Source organism: Myotis brandtii, unplaced genomic scaffold, assembly GCF_000412655.1.
Source record: "Myotis brandtii unplaced genomic scaffold, ASM41265v1 scaffold190, whole genome shotgun sequence".
Lineage (NCBI taxonomy): Eukaryota > Metazoa > Chordata > Mammalia > Chiroptera > Vespertilionidae > Myotis > Myotis brandtii.
The window spans coordinates 4,955,221-4,969,369 of record NW_005357076.1 but is presented as its reverse complement, the minus strand read 5'-3'; the positions used below and the strand labels follow the sequence as shown (position 1 = coordinate 4,969,369).

The 14,149-nt window shown below is 38.9% G+C and overlaps 1 protein-coding gene across 5 annotated transcripts in view; it reads right to left on the bottom strand.

Annotated features, from left to right (window-relative positions):
- Positions 1-631: 631 nt before the first annotated feature.
- The window catches only part of ECD (ecdysoneless homolog (Drosophila)), a 27,395-nt gene continuing 13,877 nt past the window's right edge, over positions 632-14,149 (bottom strand). For all 5 annotated transcript variants that reach the window (XM_014538388.1, XM_014538385.1, XM_014538386.1 and 2 more), the window contains exons 9-14: positions 13,304-13,389; positions 6,318-6,424; positions 6,005-6,185; positions 4,568-4,635; positions 2,271-2,485; positions 632-913 (exon numbers count right to left, since the gene is read on the bottom strand). In XM_014538388.1, the coding sequence (XP_014393874.1) occupies positions 683-913; positions 2,271-2,485; positions 4,568-4,635; positions 6,005-6,185; positions 6,318-6,424; positions 13,304-13,389 (888 nt within the window). In that variant the 3' untranslated portion in view covers positions 632-682. The remainder of the gene's footprint in view (positions 914-2,270; positions 2,486-4,567; positions 4,636-6,004; positions 6,186-6,317; positions 6,425-13,303; positions 13,390-14,149) is intronic.

The following is a 14,149-nucleotide window of genomic DNA, read 5'->3' as shown; positions in this document are numbered from 1 at the left end:
GAATATTTATGTGGCAATTAATGATGAAGGTGCTAAGGATAAAAAGAACCCACTGGGTCTATGAAGTAGAATAGTAAAAACAAGTTAAACATTAAAATCAGTGTATTTGTCACCAGAGTGAGCCTGGCTTAAGGTCATTCCTGGTAACTGGAATAAAAAAGCAACTCATTCATTCCTTATTTTTTACTATCTTCCTTTCTCTACCCAACATTTAGTCCTCAATAAAAATAAACAATGTTCTAAACATGGACTATGTGAATGTCATCTCTTCTTCTGACTTCAAAACCTGTGCGGCCTCCTGGAGATCACAAAGACCCTGGCAGAGAGGGCAACATTTGAGAAGTCAACCTGTGAAACTTGTAATGAGGAAATACATATTTTTAAATATATATATTTTTGATTTTATAGAGAGGAAGGGAGAGGGATAGCCAGAACTATCTATGAGAGAGAAACATCGATCAGCTGCCTCCTGCACGCCCCCTACTGGGGATGTGCCCGCAACCAAGGTACATGCCCTTGACCAGAAACCAGGGACTCTTCAGTTCGGGGGCTGACTCTCTACCCACTGAGCCAAAGCGGTTAGGGCTGAAGAAATATTTTTTACTAAATGAGTAAACTAGAAAGGAGCACACTCCGGTTCAATATTTATTTAAAAAGAGAAACGACAGGCTCGATGGGCTGGTTAGTCTTTCGCTGGCTTACTTGTGGGTCTGGGATCAGTGTTGTCCGGCAGCTGCACCCCCATGCTGTGTAAGAGGTTGGAAGCAGGTCCGGCCAGTCCAGCCTGGGAACTGTACGATTCCAATATGTTTGAAACCAGGTTTAGGTCTACATCCACCGGTGTCATAGCAGAGTCTCCTGCAGCAGCATCTTCCTCATCTGAATTGCTATTGGTAATCTGGGCTAGAGATTCCTATTCATGGAGGGAAAGAAAATCATGGGATAATATGTCAATAGGCTGTGGTAGTTACAATGGCAAGCTAACCAACAATGGAAAACTGAATTCCAAATTACTCTTCTTGATAGAAAGTAAAAATGAAGTCTAATAAACTATGTAATTTAACACATATATTAAAATTTGGTTCCAAAGACTATAATACACTTCTTTCTAGTAAAAGTTTCTACAAATTGAATGACTGTCTTCCCTATTCTGAAATAGCCTAAGGGAGATAACCAGGGTTAAAAACGTACATTTATACGGTGCCTAACAGTTTTAAAAAAATAAACATAAAAACAAACATTTTAAAAAAGAATGTAAATTTTTTCCTAAGTAAAAGAAACTAAATTTTCTTTTCTTTTTCCCAATGAAAAAGCAAAGTAAAAACCTGACACTTCTTGGGGTTGAACCACAAAGACTCTGAATTGTTACTCGAGCCTCTGATTTCACAAGTTGGGGAAAGGATTTGAAAGATACAACTTGATCTACTCAAAGTGGTCCATGGACCAGTAGCATGTGCATCGCTTCAGAGCTTGTTAGAAACGTAAAATCTGAGGCCACACCTCAGACATACTTAACCAGAATCTATATTTTAATATGGTTAGGTGGCTCATATTCACACTACCACTTAAGAAACACTGCTTTAGACAAATCTAATGTATGGTTTCTATTAGGTTCTGGCAATATCAAAAGTGGTTGTAATTTTAAATGTGGCTTAGATGATCAAAACAAGGGAATAACATTAATTAAGGTCCATTATGGGTTTTATTGTTGTCTCATTTGGTTCCATGACATGAGGATTATTTGTTAATGGACAGTCACAGTGGATGGCAGAGATGGATTTCAAACACTCATCCGTGAGACGCCTCTCTGTCTAGTGTTATAGTGCTGGCATAATCAGTAGGATTAAAACACAAATGAGAGATGAATTCTACATTTGGCTCTAAAGTAGGGAAACTTACAAATCAAATACTATTAAGATTTCAAAAATATTTGGGTATTTAGAGACATTTCTCCTTTTTAAAAAAATCAGTGTAAGCTCTTAGTAGTAGTATCACATACTAATTTCAACAAATCACATGACATTATTTTAAATCCTGATAGATAACAGAGTAAGTAATATAATTAAGCTTATTTTAGGAAAATAAAGTTAATAATCCATCATCCAACCAGAGTTAGGAAAAATTAGTATTCCTATTTATTTCAAATAAAAAAAAATCAAATTTATCACAAAAAAATGATCACAAACAAAAAAACCCACTAAGATAAAATATGTTTTTAGCTATCCTTTGTAATAGACTCAGAAAGGGAAAGAAGTTAAACCCACACATACCATTTGCTTCTGGGTGGCGAAACTTTTGCCAATGCTGGTATGTGCCAGTTCCCGGTCCATCTGGGCCATGTATGACTTGAGATCATCAAGTGTTCCTTTTACAGATGCTTCTTCCCCAGGCTCCTGTGTTTCAAAATCCAAGTCATCATCACTTTCTAAAGATTCAAAGTCTTCCTCATCCTGGTCATCGGAGTCCGATTCAGGAGGCCTTGGTCCTACATCCCAACACAGAAAATGCCACTTGGTAAAAAATTTTGAGTGATTACACCTCCCAAAAGACTTAGACTATTATTTGCAGAAAAGAACCAATATACATAGGCAAACTCCTTCACAAAAATCACTTCCAGAAAAGGGTACTGCTGGCAGATATTTGCAGAAAAGCACACAAGCTGAAATGAAAGATTCAACTCTTTTTTTAAAAGTGAATTAATTCACTTAAAAATTTAAAAACTATGATATGCATGAATAGATGTTTTTAAAAATATATTTTTATTAATTTCAGAGAGGAAAGGAGAGAGAGAGAAAGAAACATCAATGAGAGAGACTCATTGATCGGCTGCTTCTTGCATGCCCTCTACTGGGGATCAAGCCCACAACCCAGGCATGTGCCCTTGACCAGGAATTGAACTGTGACCTCTTGGTTCACAGGTCAACGCTTACTCAACCAATGAACTACACCAGCTGGGCTGCATAAATACATTTTGATGTGAACATTCAAGCCATACAGAATTAGTGTCTCGGCAGGCTAGGGGCATGCAGACGAGATGCTCAGAATTACTGCCTCACATTTCACTCTCTTCCTTGAGTTAGGAATCTTTTAACAGTTTGGTGGCTATACAGACCTTTATGCAGCTCTGTCCTCATCACCAAGCATTTCCTAATAGGGTATACAGCTGACCCTTGGACAATGCATAAAACTTTCGACTTCCCAAAAACATTACTAATAGCCTACTGTGGACCAGAAGCCTTACCGATGACACACACAGTCGATTAACATATATTTTGTATGTTATATGTATTATATACTGTATTCTTATAATAAAGAAGGCTAGAGAAAAGAAAGTGTTAAGAAAATCATAAGGCAGAGAAAATACATTTACAGTATTTACGTGTAAGTAGACCCATATGGTTTAGTCCCATGTTGTTCAAGGGTCAACTGTACTATAATTTATTTAACCATTTCCCTTGTGATAGACATTTAGAATATTCCAATTTTTCTGCTACTACAATGCTGCAGTCGTCATCTTAGCACATATATCTTCTTCACAGAGTAAATTCCCAGAATCGAAATTGCTAAGGCAGCCCTAACCAGTCTGGCTCAGTGGATAGAGCGTCGGCCTGCGGACTCAAGGGTCCCAGGTTCAATTCCGGCCAAGGGCATGTACCTTGGTTGCAGGCACATACCCAGTAGGGGGTGTGCAGGAGGCAGCTGATCGATGTTTCTCTCTCATCGATGTTTCTAACTCTCTATCCCTCTCCCTTCCTCTCTGTAAAATATCAATAAAATATATTAAAAAAAAAAAAAAGAAATTGCTAAGGCAAAGGTTATAAACATTCTAGAGTACCAAACTGCCCTGAGGAAAGATGACTTACACTCCCCACCCCCCCGCTTTGAACAGTGCTCATTTCTCTAACCCCTGAGAAAACTGGTTATCATCATTCTTTTAAATTTTTGCCAATATGGTGGGCAAAAAAGTAATCTCTTATTTTTACTGTGTATTTACTTGCATACTAAAAACAGTTAACTATTTTCAAATATTTATTAACTATATTTCTTCTTCAAGGCTATACCTTTTTATATCCATTGTTGATTTCTCTTATTGGGCTATTTGGCTATTATTAGTGTGTAAGTGCAATAAGTATAAAAGAGAAAAAATAATGTAATATGGGAGCCAAGGTAAACTCTAACACACAGCATTCACTCATTCAACAAATCCTATATAATAAAGAGCTAATATGCTAATTAGACCAGACAGCGGAACGACCTTTTGGACCACCTTCTGGAACGACTAGTGGGCAGGGCCACCAGGCAGCCGGGGCTGCGATGGGCCGAGCCCCTTGCACGAATTTCGTGCATCTGGCTTCTAGTACTTAAGCAACTACTTCTAAGCAACTACTATGTTAAGCACTGAGCTAAACATCCTCTGCAGAATCATTCAAGACAGCAGGAATTCATTGTTGAAAGCAGCTCAAAATTATGAAGAGAAAGCATTGTTTTGTCTTCCGAAAGATCTAATGCTCCACTTCCCTACCCATACTACTTTCAAAATGAAAACAAACATCACACTGTAACTTACCTAAAATCTTATCAAAATAATTAAGGAAAGAATCTGCATCAAAAGTGATTGGAGTTTCAGATGGGTCTCTGCAAAATTAAAGAAAAAAAACAATTTATCTAGAACATAACTCTTTGAAACTTTTTCTAAAGTCCCATTCTTAGGAACACTATTAAAGATATAACCTCAAAAGAGGTGCAACAGGAAAACTGTAGTTTAAATTTTATTTATTTATTTAAAAAACATATATTTAAGTATATTCTTATTGATATTAGAGAAGAAAGGAGAGGTAGAGAGAGAAACAACGAGAGAGAATAATTGGTTGGCTGCCTCCTGCACGCCCCCCAGTGGGGATCAAGCCAGCAACCCGCATGTGCATTTGACTGGAATTGAACCCAGGACCTTTTAGTCCGCAGGTCAACACTCTATCCACTGAGCCAAACAGGCTAGGGCTAAAATATATTTTTCTAAAAATATATATATTTTTTGATTTCAGAGAAGAAGGGAGAGGGAGAGATAGAAACATCAATGATGAGAGGAAATCATTGATTGGCTGCCTCCTGCACACCCCCTACTGGGGATTGAGCCCACAACCTGGGCATGTGCCCTGATCGGGAATCAAACTAGTAATCTTCTGGTGCATGGGCTGACGCTCAACCAACTGAGCTACACCAGCTGGGCAGTAGTTTAAATTTTAAAAATCCTTATACTTACTGGTCTTGCAGGGCAACAGAAATGGGAAATACTGATAAAATCAAAGTAAAAATTGCACTTTGTTTAGGCACATTTAACTTTCAGTTCATTTAAGGATCTACCCACCCTTTTCAAACTCCTACAAGATATAGCTAACATTAGCCAAAAAAAGTTCTTTAAGAACCAAATCTTTAAAAATTATTAAGAACAAACTTTCCTTTACCCCTGCTGTTTTGGAGAATATTGAACATAAATTGTAGTCATCTCATGAGCTCCACAGCATCAACATTGATAAAGATATTTTTGCTGTGCAAGTAACAATCCCATCTACCTTTTCCCCCCATTACTTGCCAAATATAACTTCCCAATTCTTCTATTATTTCTTCCCACTCTTTTGAGTTTGAAGATTCCAATATGCTTGCAAGTGGGAGATGAGAAGTCTGAGCTTGCTGAGAGCTGGATGTGAGGAGCCCATAAGGTTCTGAGTGAAAGTTGAAAGAGTAAAGTGCACAGTTGCCCTGAACGGCTCTGATATGGTGGCTTTGCGATGTTGAGTGGTCTCTCCAGCTTACTTCAAGGATTGCAAAGGATAAGATCACTAGAAACCTGACTCCAGATAAGTAAGTTATGCTACTAGATACCAAAGCAGGGAAACAAAGCATTACAAACCATTTACTTAAAAAAAAAAAAAGTGTGCACTTGGCAGTGACGGATGACTTCAACATCTTGGTTATGACTATAGGTATATACTTCAACACAAATTACCGAGGCAGCTCCGCTCCTTTGTGGGTGGAGACTTTGGATATGAAAGCTTTCATGCTCGTTGAGACTTGAGTTAAGTCGTAGTGCTCCTTCTCCTTGGAAATGGGCTCTGGGTCTTTTTTGCCAGCAGCTTCTTGCAGGAGCTGGTCCAGCTGATCTGGTGAGAGATCTAACCACTGGTCATCTGAAAGGAGAAAGCGTGATGCTGCCATACCACGTTCACATGAAAGGCTCTCTCGGGGAAGGACCCTCTGAGACTTAGTGGAATGTTTTAATTTTTTCTAACCCATCTGCTCTCTCCTGGCCCTTCACTTACCATCTTCTGGGGGAAGATTAGCTTCTTCTTTCTTAAGCTCTTCGATATCAAATGGTAATGTCTGTAATAAGGTTAAGATTTCTTCACCTGGGCTCATAGCAACAGAGCTATAAAAAAAAAAAGTATTTTTTTTATAAGAGCACTCGCTCAGAATAATCACAAAAACACAGCATTTTAAAGTTGCAAGGAATTACCTAGTCTAATTTGCTTTTAAAATACGAACCCCACCCTAGCCAGTGTTGCTCAATGGATAGAGCATCGGCTGGCAGACCAAAGGGTTCCAGGCTTGATTCTGATCAAGGGCATGTACGTTGGTTGCAGGCTCCTCCCTGTCCGGAGCCCTGGTCAGGCACATGCAGGAGGCAACCAAGAGATGTGTTTCTCTCACACATCGATGTTTCTCTGTCTTTACCTCTCTCTTCCACTCTCTCTAAAAGTCAATGGAAAAATATCTTCCAGTGAGGTTTAACAAAAAAGATACAGACCTCCTTTTCTCAAATAAAATTTACCAAGAACTCTAAAATATAAAAAGCTCAAAGAAAAACTGCTTTATACAGCAAATAAAACCATCAACAAAATGAAAAGGCAACCTGGTAAGTGGAAGAAAATACTTGTAAAACATATATCTGATAAGGGGTTAACATCCAAGATATATACAGAATTCATACAACTCAAAAGTGAAAAAAACCCCAAACAATCCAATTTAAAAAATGAGGGGAATGGGGGACATCTGTAACACTTTCAACAATAAAGATAAATTTAAAAAAATAAAAAATGGGCAAAGGTAGAAAGAAATAAAACTGTCATTATTTGCAGATGACATGATTATAGAGAAACCTAAATATTCCACCAAAAAACTACTAGAACTGATCAATGAATTCAGTAAAGTAGCAGGATACTAAATAAATATCTAGAAATCAGTTGCATTTTTATTCAACAATAATGAAGTATCAGAAAGGGAAACCAAGAGAACAATCCCATTTACAATTACATCAAAAAAAGAGAAAAGACCTAGGTATAATTTAACCAAGAATGTAAAAGACCTACACTTGGAAAATTATAAGACACTGAAGAAAGAAACTGAAGAAGATACAAATAAGTGGAACAAATAAGTGTTCATGAATAGGAAAAATTAACATCATTAAAATGTTCATACTACCCAAAGCAATCTATAGATTCAACACAATTCCTAGCAAGTGTATTTCACAGAACTAGAAAAAATATTCCAAAAATTTATATGGAACCATAAAGGAACCCAAATAGCCACAGCAATCTTGAGAAAGAAGAACAAAGTCAGGGGAATCATGCTACGTGATATCAAACTATACTATAAAGGCCATAGTAATCAAAACAGCATGGATGATCCACTGGGCCAAACCAGCTAGGGCCAAACAAAGTTTTTAAAAGATTATCTTACCTAGAAGTTTCCTTGTAAATGTAGCAATTACCAGAGGGAAAGGGTGGTGGGGGAGGCAGAAGAGGGTAGAGGGAGGATAAATGGTAACGGAAGGAGACTTGACTTGGGGCTTGAACACACAATACAATATACAGATGATGTATCATAAAATTTTACCCCTGAAAACTAAATATTTTTATTAACCAACTAGAGGCCCGGTGCACGAAATTTGTGCACAGTGGGGGGGTTGTCCCTCAGCCCAGCCTGCACCCTCTCCAATCTGGGACCCCTTGGGGGATGTCCACTTGCCGGTTTAGGCCTGAAGATTGGGCCTTTTTATTAACCAACTAGAGGCCCAGTGCACAAAATTTGTGCACGGTAGGGGGTTGTCCCTCAGCCCAGCCTGCACCCTCTCCAATCTGGACCCCTTGTGGGATGTCTGACTGCCAGTCGGACATCCCTGTCACAATCCGGGACTGCTGGATCCTAACCACTAGCCTGCCTACCTGCCTGATTGCCCCCTAACCGCTCCCCTGCCGGTCTGATTGACGCCTAACTGCTCCCCTGCTGGCCCGGTCACCCCCAACTGCCCTCCCCTGCTGGCCTGATCTCACCCCCAACTGCCCTCCCCTGCCAGCCTGATCACCCACAACTGCCCTCCCCAGCTGGCATGAGGGCCACCTAGGTTTTTATTAGTATAAATGTCACCCAAATAAATTCAATTAAAAATTTTTTTAAACGGGCAGAGAAACTAAATAGATATTTTTCCAAAGAAGACATACAAATGGCTAACAGGTACATGAAAAGGTGCTTAACATCACTAATCATCAGGGAAATGGAAATTAAAACCACAATAAGCTATTACCGCATAACTTTTAGAATGGCTTATCAAAAAGACAAGACGTAACACATGATGGCGAGAATGTGGAGAAGAGGGAACCCTTGTGCACATTTGGTGGGAATGTAAATTGGTACAGCCACTACAGAATACAGTACGGAGATTCCTCAAAAATTAAAAACAGAGCTCCCACATGAACCAGTAATTCTACTTCCAGGTATTTATTCAAAGGAAATGAAAATAGAATATTGAAAATATGTCTGCACTCCCATGTTCATTGCTGCATTATTCATAGTAGCCAAGATATGGAAACAACCTAAATGTCCATCAACAGATGAATGAATGAAGATGTGATATATATATATATACACACACATACATACACACACACAGAATATTACTCAGCCATGAGAGAGAAGGAATCCTGCCATTAGCTACAACATGATGGAACTTGAGGGCATTATGCTAAATGGAATAAGCCGGATAAAGAAATACAAATACTGCACGGTATCACCTATATATGGAATCTAAAAAACAAAGTCCAACTCATAGGAACACAGAGTAGAAAAGTGGATGAGGCAAATAGGGAGAAGTTGGTAAGAGGGTAAACTTTTAGCTAGAGGATGACTATTGGCTTAGGAGCTAATGTAAAACATGACTACAGTTGATAAGACTGTATTATGTAATTGAAATCTGCTAAAATAACAGAACTTAAATTTTTTCACCAAATAAATAATTGAGGTGATAGATGTGTTAAATAACTGGTTGGGGGAATCCTTTCATAATGTATACATATATAAATCACCACAATGTATGCTTCAAAGATCTTACAATTTTGTCAATAAAGCTGGAAAAAGGTCTTGCTTTGGTTGAAATGGAGGCTGGAGACTCAGAGACCTACCTACTCTGTCTTCCCTCTGTCTCTATAAGCTCCATAGAAGATCATTATGAAGCTGCTGATCTAGTATAACACCTTTTTCAATTTGTATTTATATTATATATGAGGAAAGAAAACCCAGAGGGAAGTATGAACAAAAAGTAATCTAACAGGTATTACATGCTAGACTAGCGCTTAAAAAATACATTTTCTTATTCAGTCCTCTAATTACTATCCTCTTTTAAAGATGAGAAAATCAAAGTCCAGTGACTTCTACAACTTTTGGGAAGTCATTTCAGCAGTCGCCAACCGGTGGTCTGCGGACCACTGGTGGTCCGTGAGGTCCGAAAGGTTGGCGACCGCTGAAAGTGGCCTGAAATCAAGCCTTCTGACGCTATTTTGTGCTCCTCCTACTATATACTGATGAGGAAATATGCACTGAGATTGTTTACATGAGTGAGCTATTTTATGATGGTGATGTGACTTGTTATATAAATTCATAGAACCCTGTCTGAACTATTCAGAAAGGAACAAATCAAGTTATATAATGAACTTGCCTTCATTTGATAAATATTTGCATGCCTTGCTAAATCACATTGGTGATAAAAATATTGTCCCTACTCCATATTAGGTAAATATGACTAGGGGAGGAAAAAATTTACAAATAATCATAATAGATGATAAAATATAAAATCATACAGGAATACCACATGCTAGGGAAAGTCATTCACTGAGATGAAAGCAGAGAGGCTAAAAAAAAAGTAAGAGATGCCCCAGATGGTTTGGCTCAATGGATAGAGTGTCAGCCTGCAAACCGAAGGGTCCCAGGTTCGATTCCGGCCAAGGGCACATGCCTGGGTTGCGGGCTCAATCCCCAGTAGGGGGCATGCAGGAGGCAGCCAGTCAATGATTCTCTCTCATCATAGACGTTTCTATCTCTCTCCCCCTCTCCCTTCCTCTTTAAAATCAATAAAATATGTATTTTTTTAAAAAGTAAGAGAATGGAAGTAATTGAGTTAGGCCTTAAAGAATGGAGAGGATTTTGACAGGTAAGATGGGTTAGAGAAGCTTTAGGCAAGAGAAAAAAAAAGAGCATTTGTATAGAGGCAGAGAAATGAGGAATATGTTCAGAGAGCAAGTGGCATTTGGTTTGGCTTAAGTGTGGAAGATGCGGCTGAACAGATGGATGGACTGAGATGAGAGCACAGTGAGCCTAAAAAGGTTAAGAAGTTTGGGCACAATGAAATAAGCAGTGGGTGATCAATGATGACTTCTTGCTATTTTTCCTTTTAGTTTAAGAGATTTGAATACAAACTAGTACAAAAGATAATATAACAAATGTCCATATTCCTACGACCCAGAATTATAATATTGTTATATTTACTTCTAAATACATGGTTATATTTATACATTTAACATTAAAAAAAATCAAACTAGTAACATGTATATGTACTTTATTTTTAAAAAATATGTCTTTATTAATTTTTAGAGATGAAGGGAGAGGGGAAGAGAGAAACATTGGCTGCCTCCTGTGCACACCCCAACTGGGGAGCAAACCTGCAATATGGGTATGTGCCCTGCCCGGGACTCGAACTTGCAACCTTTCAGTGCACAGAGCCATGCTTTTATCTATTAAAAACACATATAAAGCGAATGTTTCCTGTGATGACTAGCACCACCAGTTCCAATCCACTCTCTGCTCTAACAAGTATCATTCTGGGCCCCTGTGTGTGTTTGTGGGGGTATTTCTATGTTGTATTTGCTGTTTGTTCTCTTTACCTGGAACATTATTCCCACAAATACCTATATGCCTCATTCCCTCACTTCGCTCAGGTCTCTTCTCATTGGAAGGGCCTCCTTAACCAACCTAGCTAAAACAGCAGCCCACGTCTCTCTCCCATAGACAGCTTTTTCTTCAAAGCACTTATCACCATCTAATATCATGCAGTGGTGAACCATCCTTCCCCTACGCTAGTATGTAAGCTCTATAAGGGCAGGCAGACTTTGGGTTTACTTGGATTCCCCAGTGTCCGGAATAGCGTCTAGCACATAGGAGATACCCAAATTTATTTGTTGAATAAATGAATATATATGTGGTTTTTAATGGGGGACAATTTTGTCCCCCAGGGGACATTGGACAATGTGTGGTGACACTTTCGGTTGCCACAACTGGGGGTGGAGGGAATCCGATTGGCATTTACTGGGTAGAGGCCGGGGATGCTGCTAAACATCCTATGATGCACAGGAGAGTCACCCACAACAAAGAATTATCAGGTCCAAAATGTAAATAGTGCTGAGATTGTGAAATCCTGAATTAGACTTATGTGTATTTAGCTCATCTCTAAATAAAGACACTGTAATTCATGTATCTATTATTGATAGACACTTAGATTGTGTGTAATTTTTCACTATCACAATCTCAAATACTTTTTTAGGAGAGGAGATTTATTTCAAACAGATTTTCCTGGCTCTAATTGTTGAATTGAAAGAGAAAGTAACTAGAAATTGAGAAACACACAGATATTGTCATAGCTCAAGGAATAAATAATTAGTGTAGCTGGGCAGTAAGAAAGAGGAATGCAAACACAAGATATTTAACAGGCTCTGGGGTCTCAGATTCAAGGACAGCCCAGAGATCTGGGTGATAGGAGAATGGGCGTCCTATTCAAAGACAGTGGGGCCCGACCAGTGTGGCTCAGTGGTTGAGCGTCAACCCATGAATGGGAGGTAACGGTTCGATTCCCGGTCAGGGCACATGCTTGGGCTGCCGGCTCAATCCCCAGTAGGTGGCATGCAGGAGGCAGCCGATTGATGATTCTCTCTCATCACTGATGTTTCTCTCTCTCTCTCCCTCTCCTTTCCTGTCTCTGAAATCAATTAAAAAAAATTTAAAAAAGACAGTGGGAGGTAGTCTATGATATTAATTCAGCTATTTAAAAAATTGGAAATTCAAGAATAGGTCTGGAGGGAGATGTGAGGTTGGTTTTAAACTGTTTAGAAATTATCCTGGTTGAGGGAATGAAGGTCTCTCCTGCAACATAATTGAAATTTTAGATGTTTAAGCTACATGCAATTTTTTGCCAATAGTAAAAATGTTGAGCTTTGATTTGGAAGCTGCCTGCTTCATCCTCTGTTTTATTTTTTAAGAATATATTTTTAAAAAAGAATATATTTTCATTGGTTTTTTACAGAGAGGAAGGGAGAGGACAGAGTCTCAGAAACATCAATGAGAAACACCAATCAGCTGCCTCCTGCACGCCCCCTACTGGGGATAGAGCCCACAAACAAGGTACATGCCCTTGACCACAATCGAACCCGGGATCCTTCGTTCCGCAGGCCGATGCTCTATCCACTAAGCCAAACCAGTCAGGGATTCATCCTGTGTTTTAGACCTTCCTAAAATAGCTAACCACAGCCCAGAACTCCCATAGGAATTAAGCACATGGCTGGATACCAAATTGTCTGAGTGTGAGTCTTAGGTCTGTCACTTACTAGCTCTGTGTGACCTTTGGCAAATTACTTAATCTCTCTTGGCCTCAGCTTCTCAGCTGTAAATAGGGAACAAGAACAATCACACTTATTTCATAGGGTTGTTAGGGGGAATTAAACGAGTTTAAAGTGGCCTATGCTTTGTAAGTACTGAATACATGTTAGCTATTATCCAATGATGATGATGGTAATAGCAATCAGTGCCAAGGGTCAAATGCACAGCACCTCCTCTCTCCCAGCCCCAATCCCTTCAGTAATCATGATCCTTGCCATTAACTATCTAAATATGTAAATTCCAACTTCTGCAACTATTCTTAAGGGTAAGTAACTTGTTAACTTCTGGCAGCTACCTTTCTGCTGCCATGATTAAGTAGTGACAAACTCACCTTTCTGGCCGGTTTACTGAGAGTTGGAAGTAGTTCTTTGCCATTTCTAGTCTCTCCTGGTACTGTGCAGAACCTTCTATCAGTCCCTAAAAGATAATAACAGCCTATCAGAACATTATTTACATGGTGTCATTAACCCATTGTACACCATAAGCGTCTGTAGACGCAAGCGGCAGACCTTCCCCATGCCACGTGCGTCTATTAAAAAAAGGTTTTCCCTAAGTGGCAGCCCTGACCAACTTTAAAATCATTTTTCGTGAGAATTTTCAGCTGAAAATATTCAAGAACAACCAAACTGTAATATATTTATTTTTATAATATTCATTGCAAATTGATTTTTAAAAATTAAATTCAAAATAGCGTGGCGTGTGGGGATGGTTTCCGTTTCGGATGCGTGGCAGTTAACTGGTTAAAATGACCCGCTTACCAGCAACTTTCCGGGAGGCAGAACATAAGCTATTGCTCAGGAATCATGAGGCCTGAGTCCGAGTCCCTGTCTCGTCATTAATGTACTTGTTTGGGCTCTGGTTTCTTCAGATAAGGGACTAGGTTAGAGGTAATGGCTCCTAATCATTTTCACTGTTAAGGGTCTCTTTCCAATTTGGAAGGCTTTCTACCATTTTCTATTAATTAATTATTAAGAAATCATTGATTAACCAGTAATTTATAAGATAAAGTACAAATAGAACCAAAAGAACAGTATAATTCCACCTTAACTATGATTTGTTTTTCACATACATGCTTATAGTTGCATTCATACTTAATATTTTACACTCATTAAAAATATACTATAGCCCGGCTGGTGTGGCTCAGTGGTTGAGCGTTGACCTAAGAACCAGGAGGTCA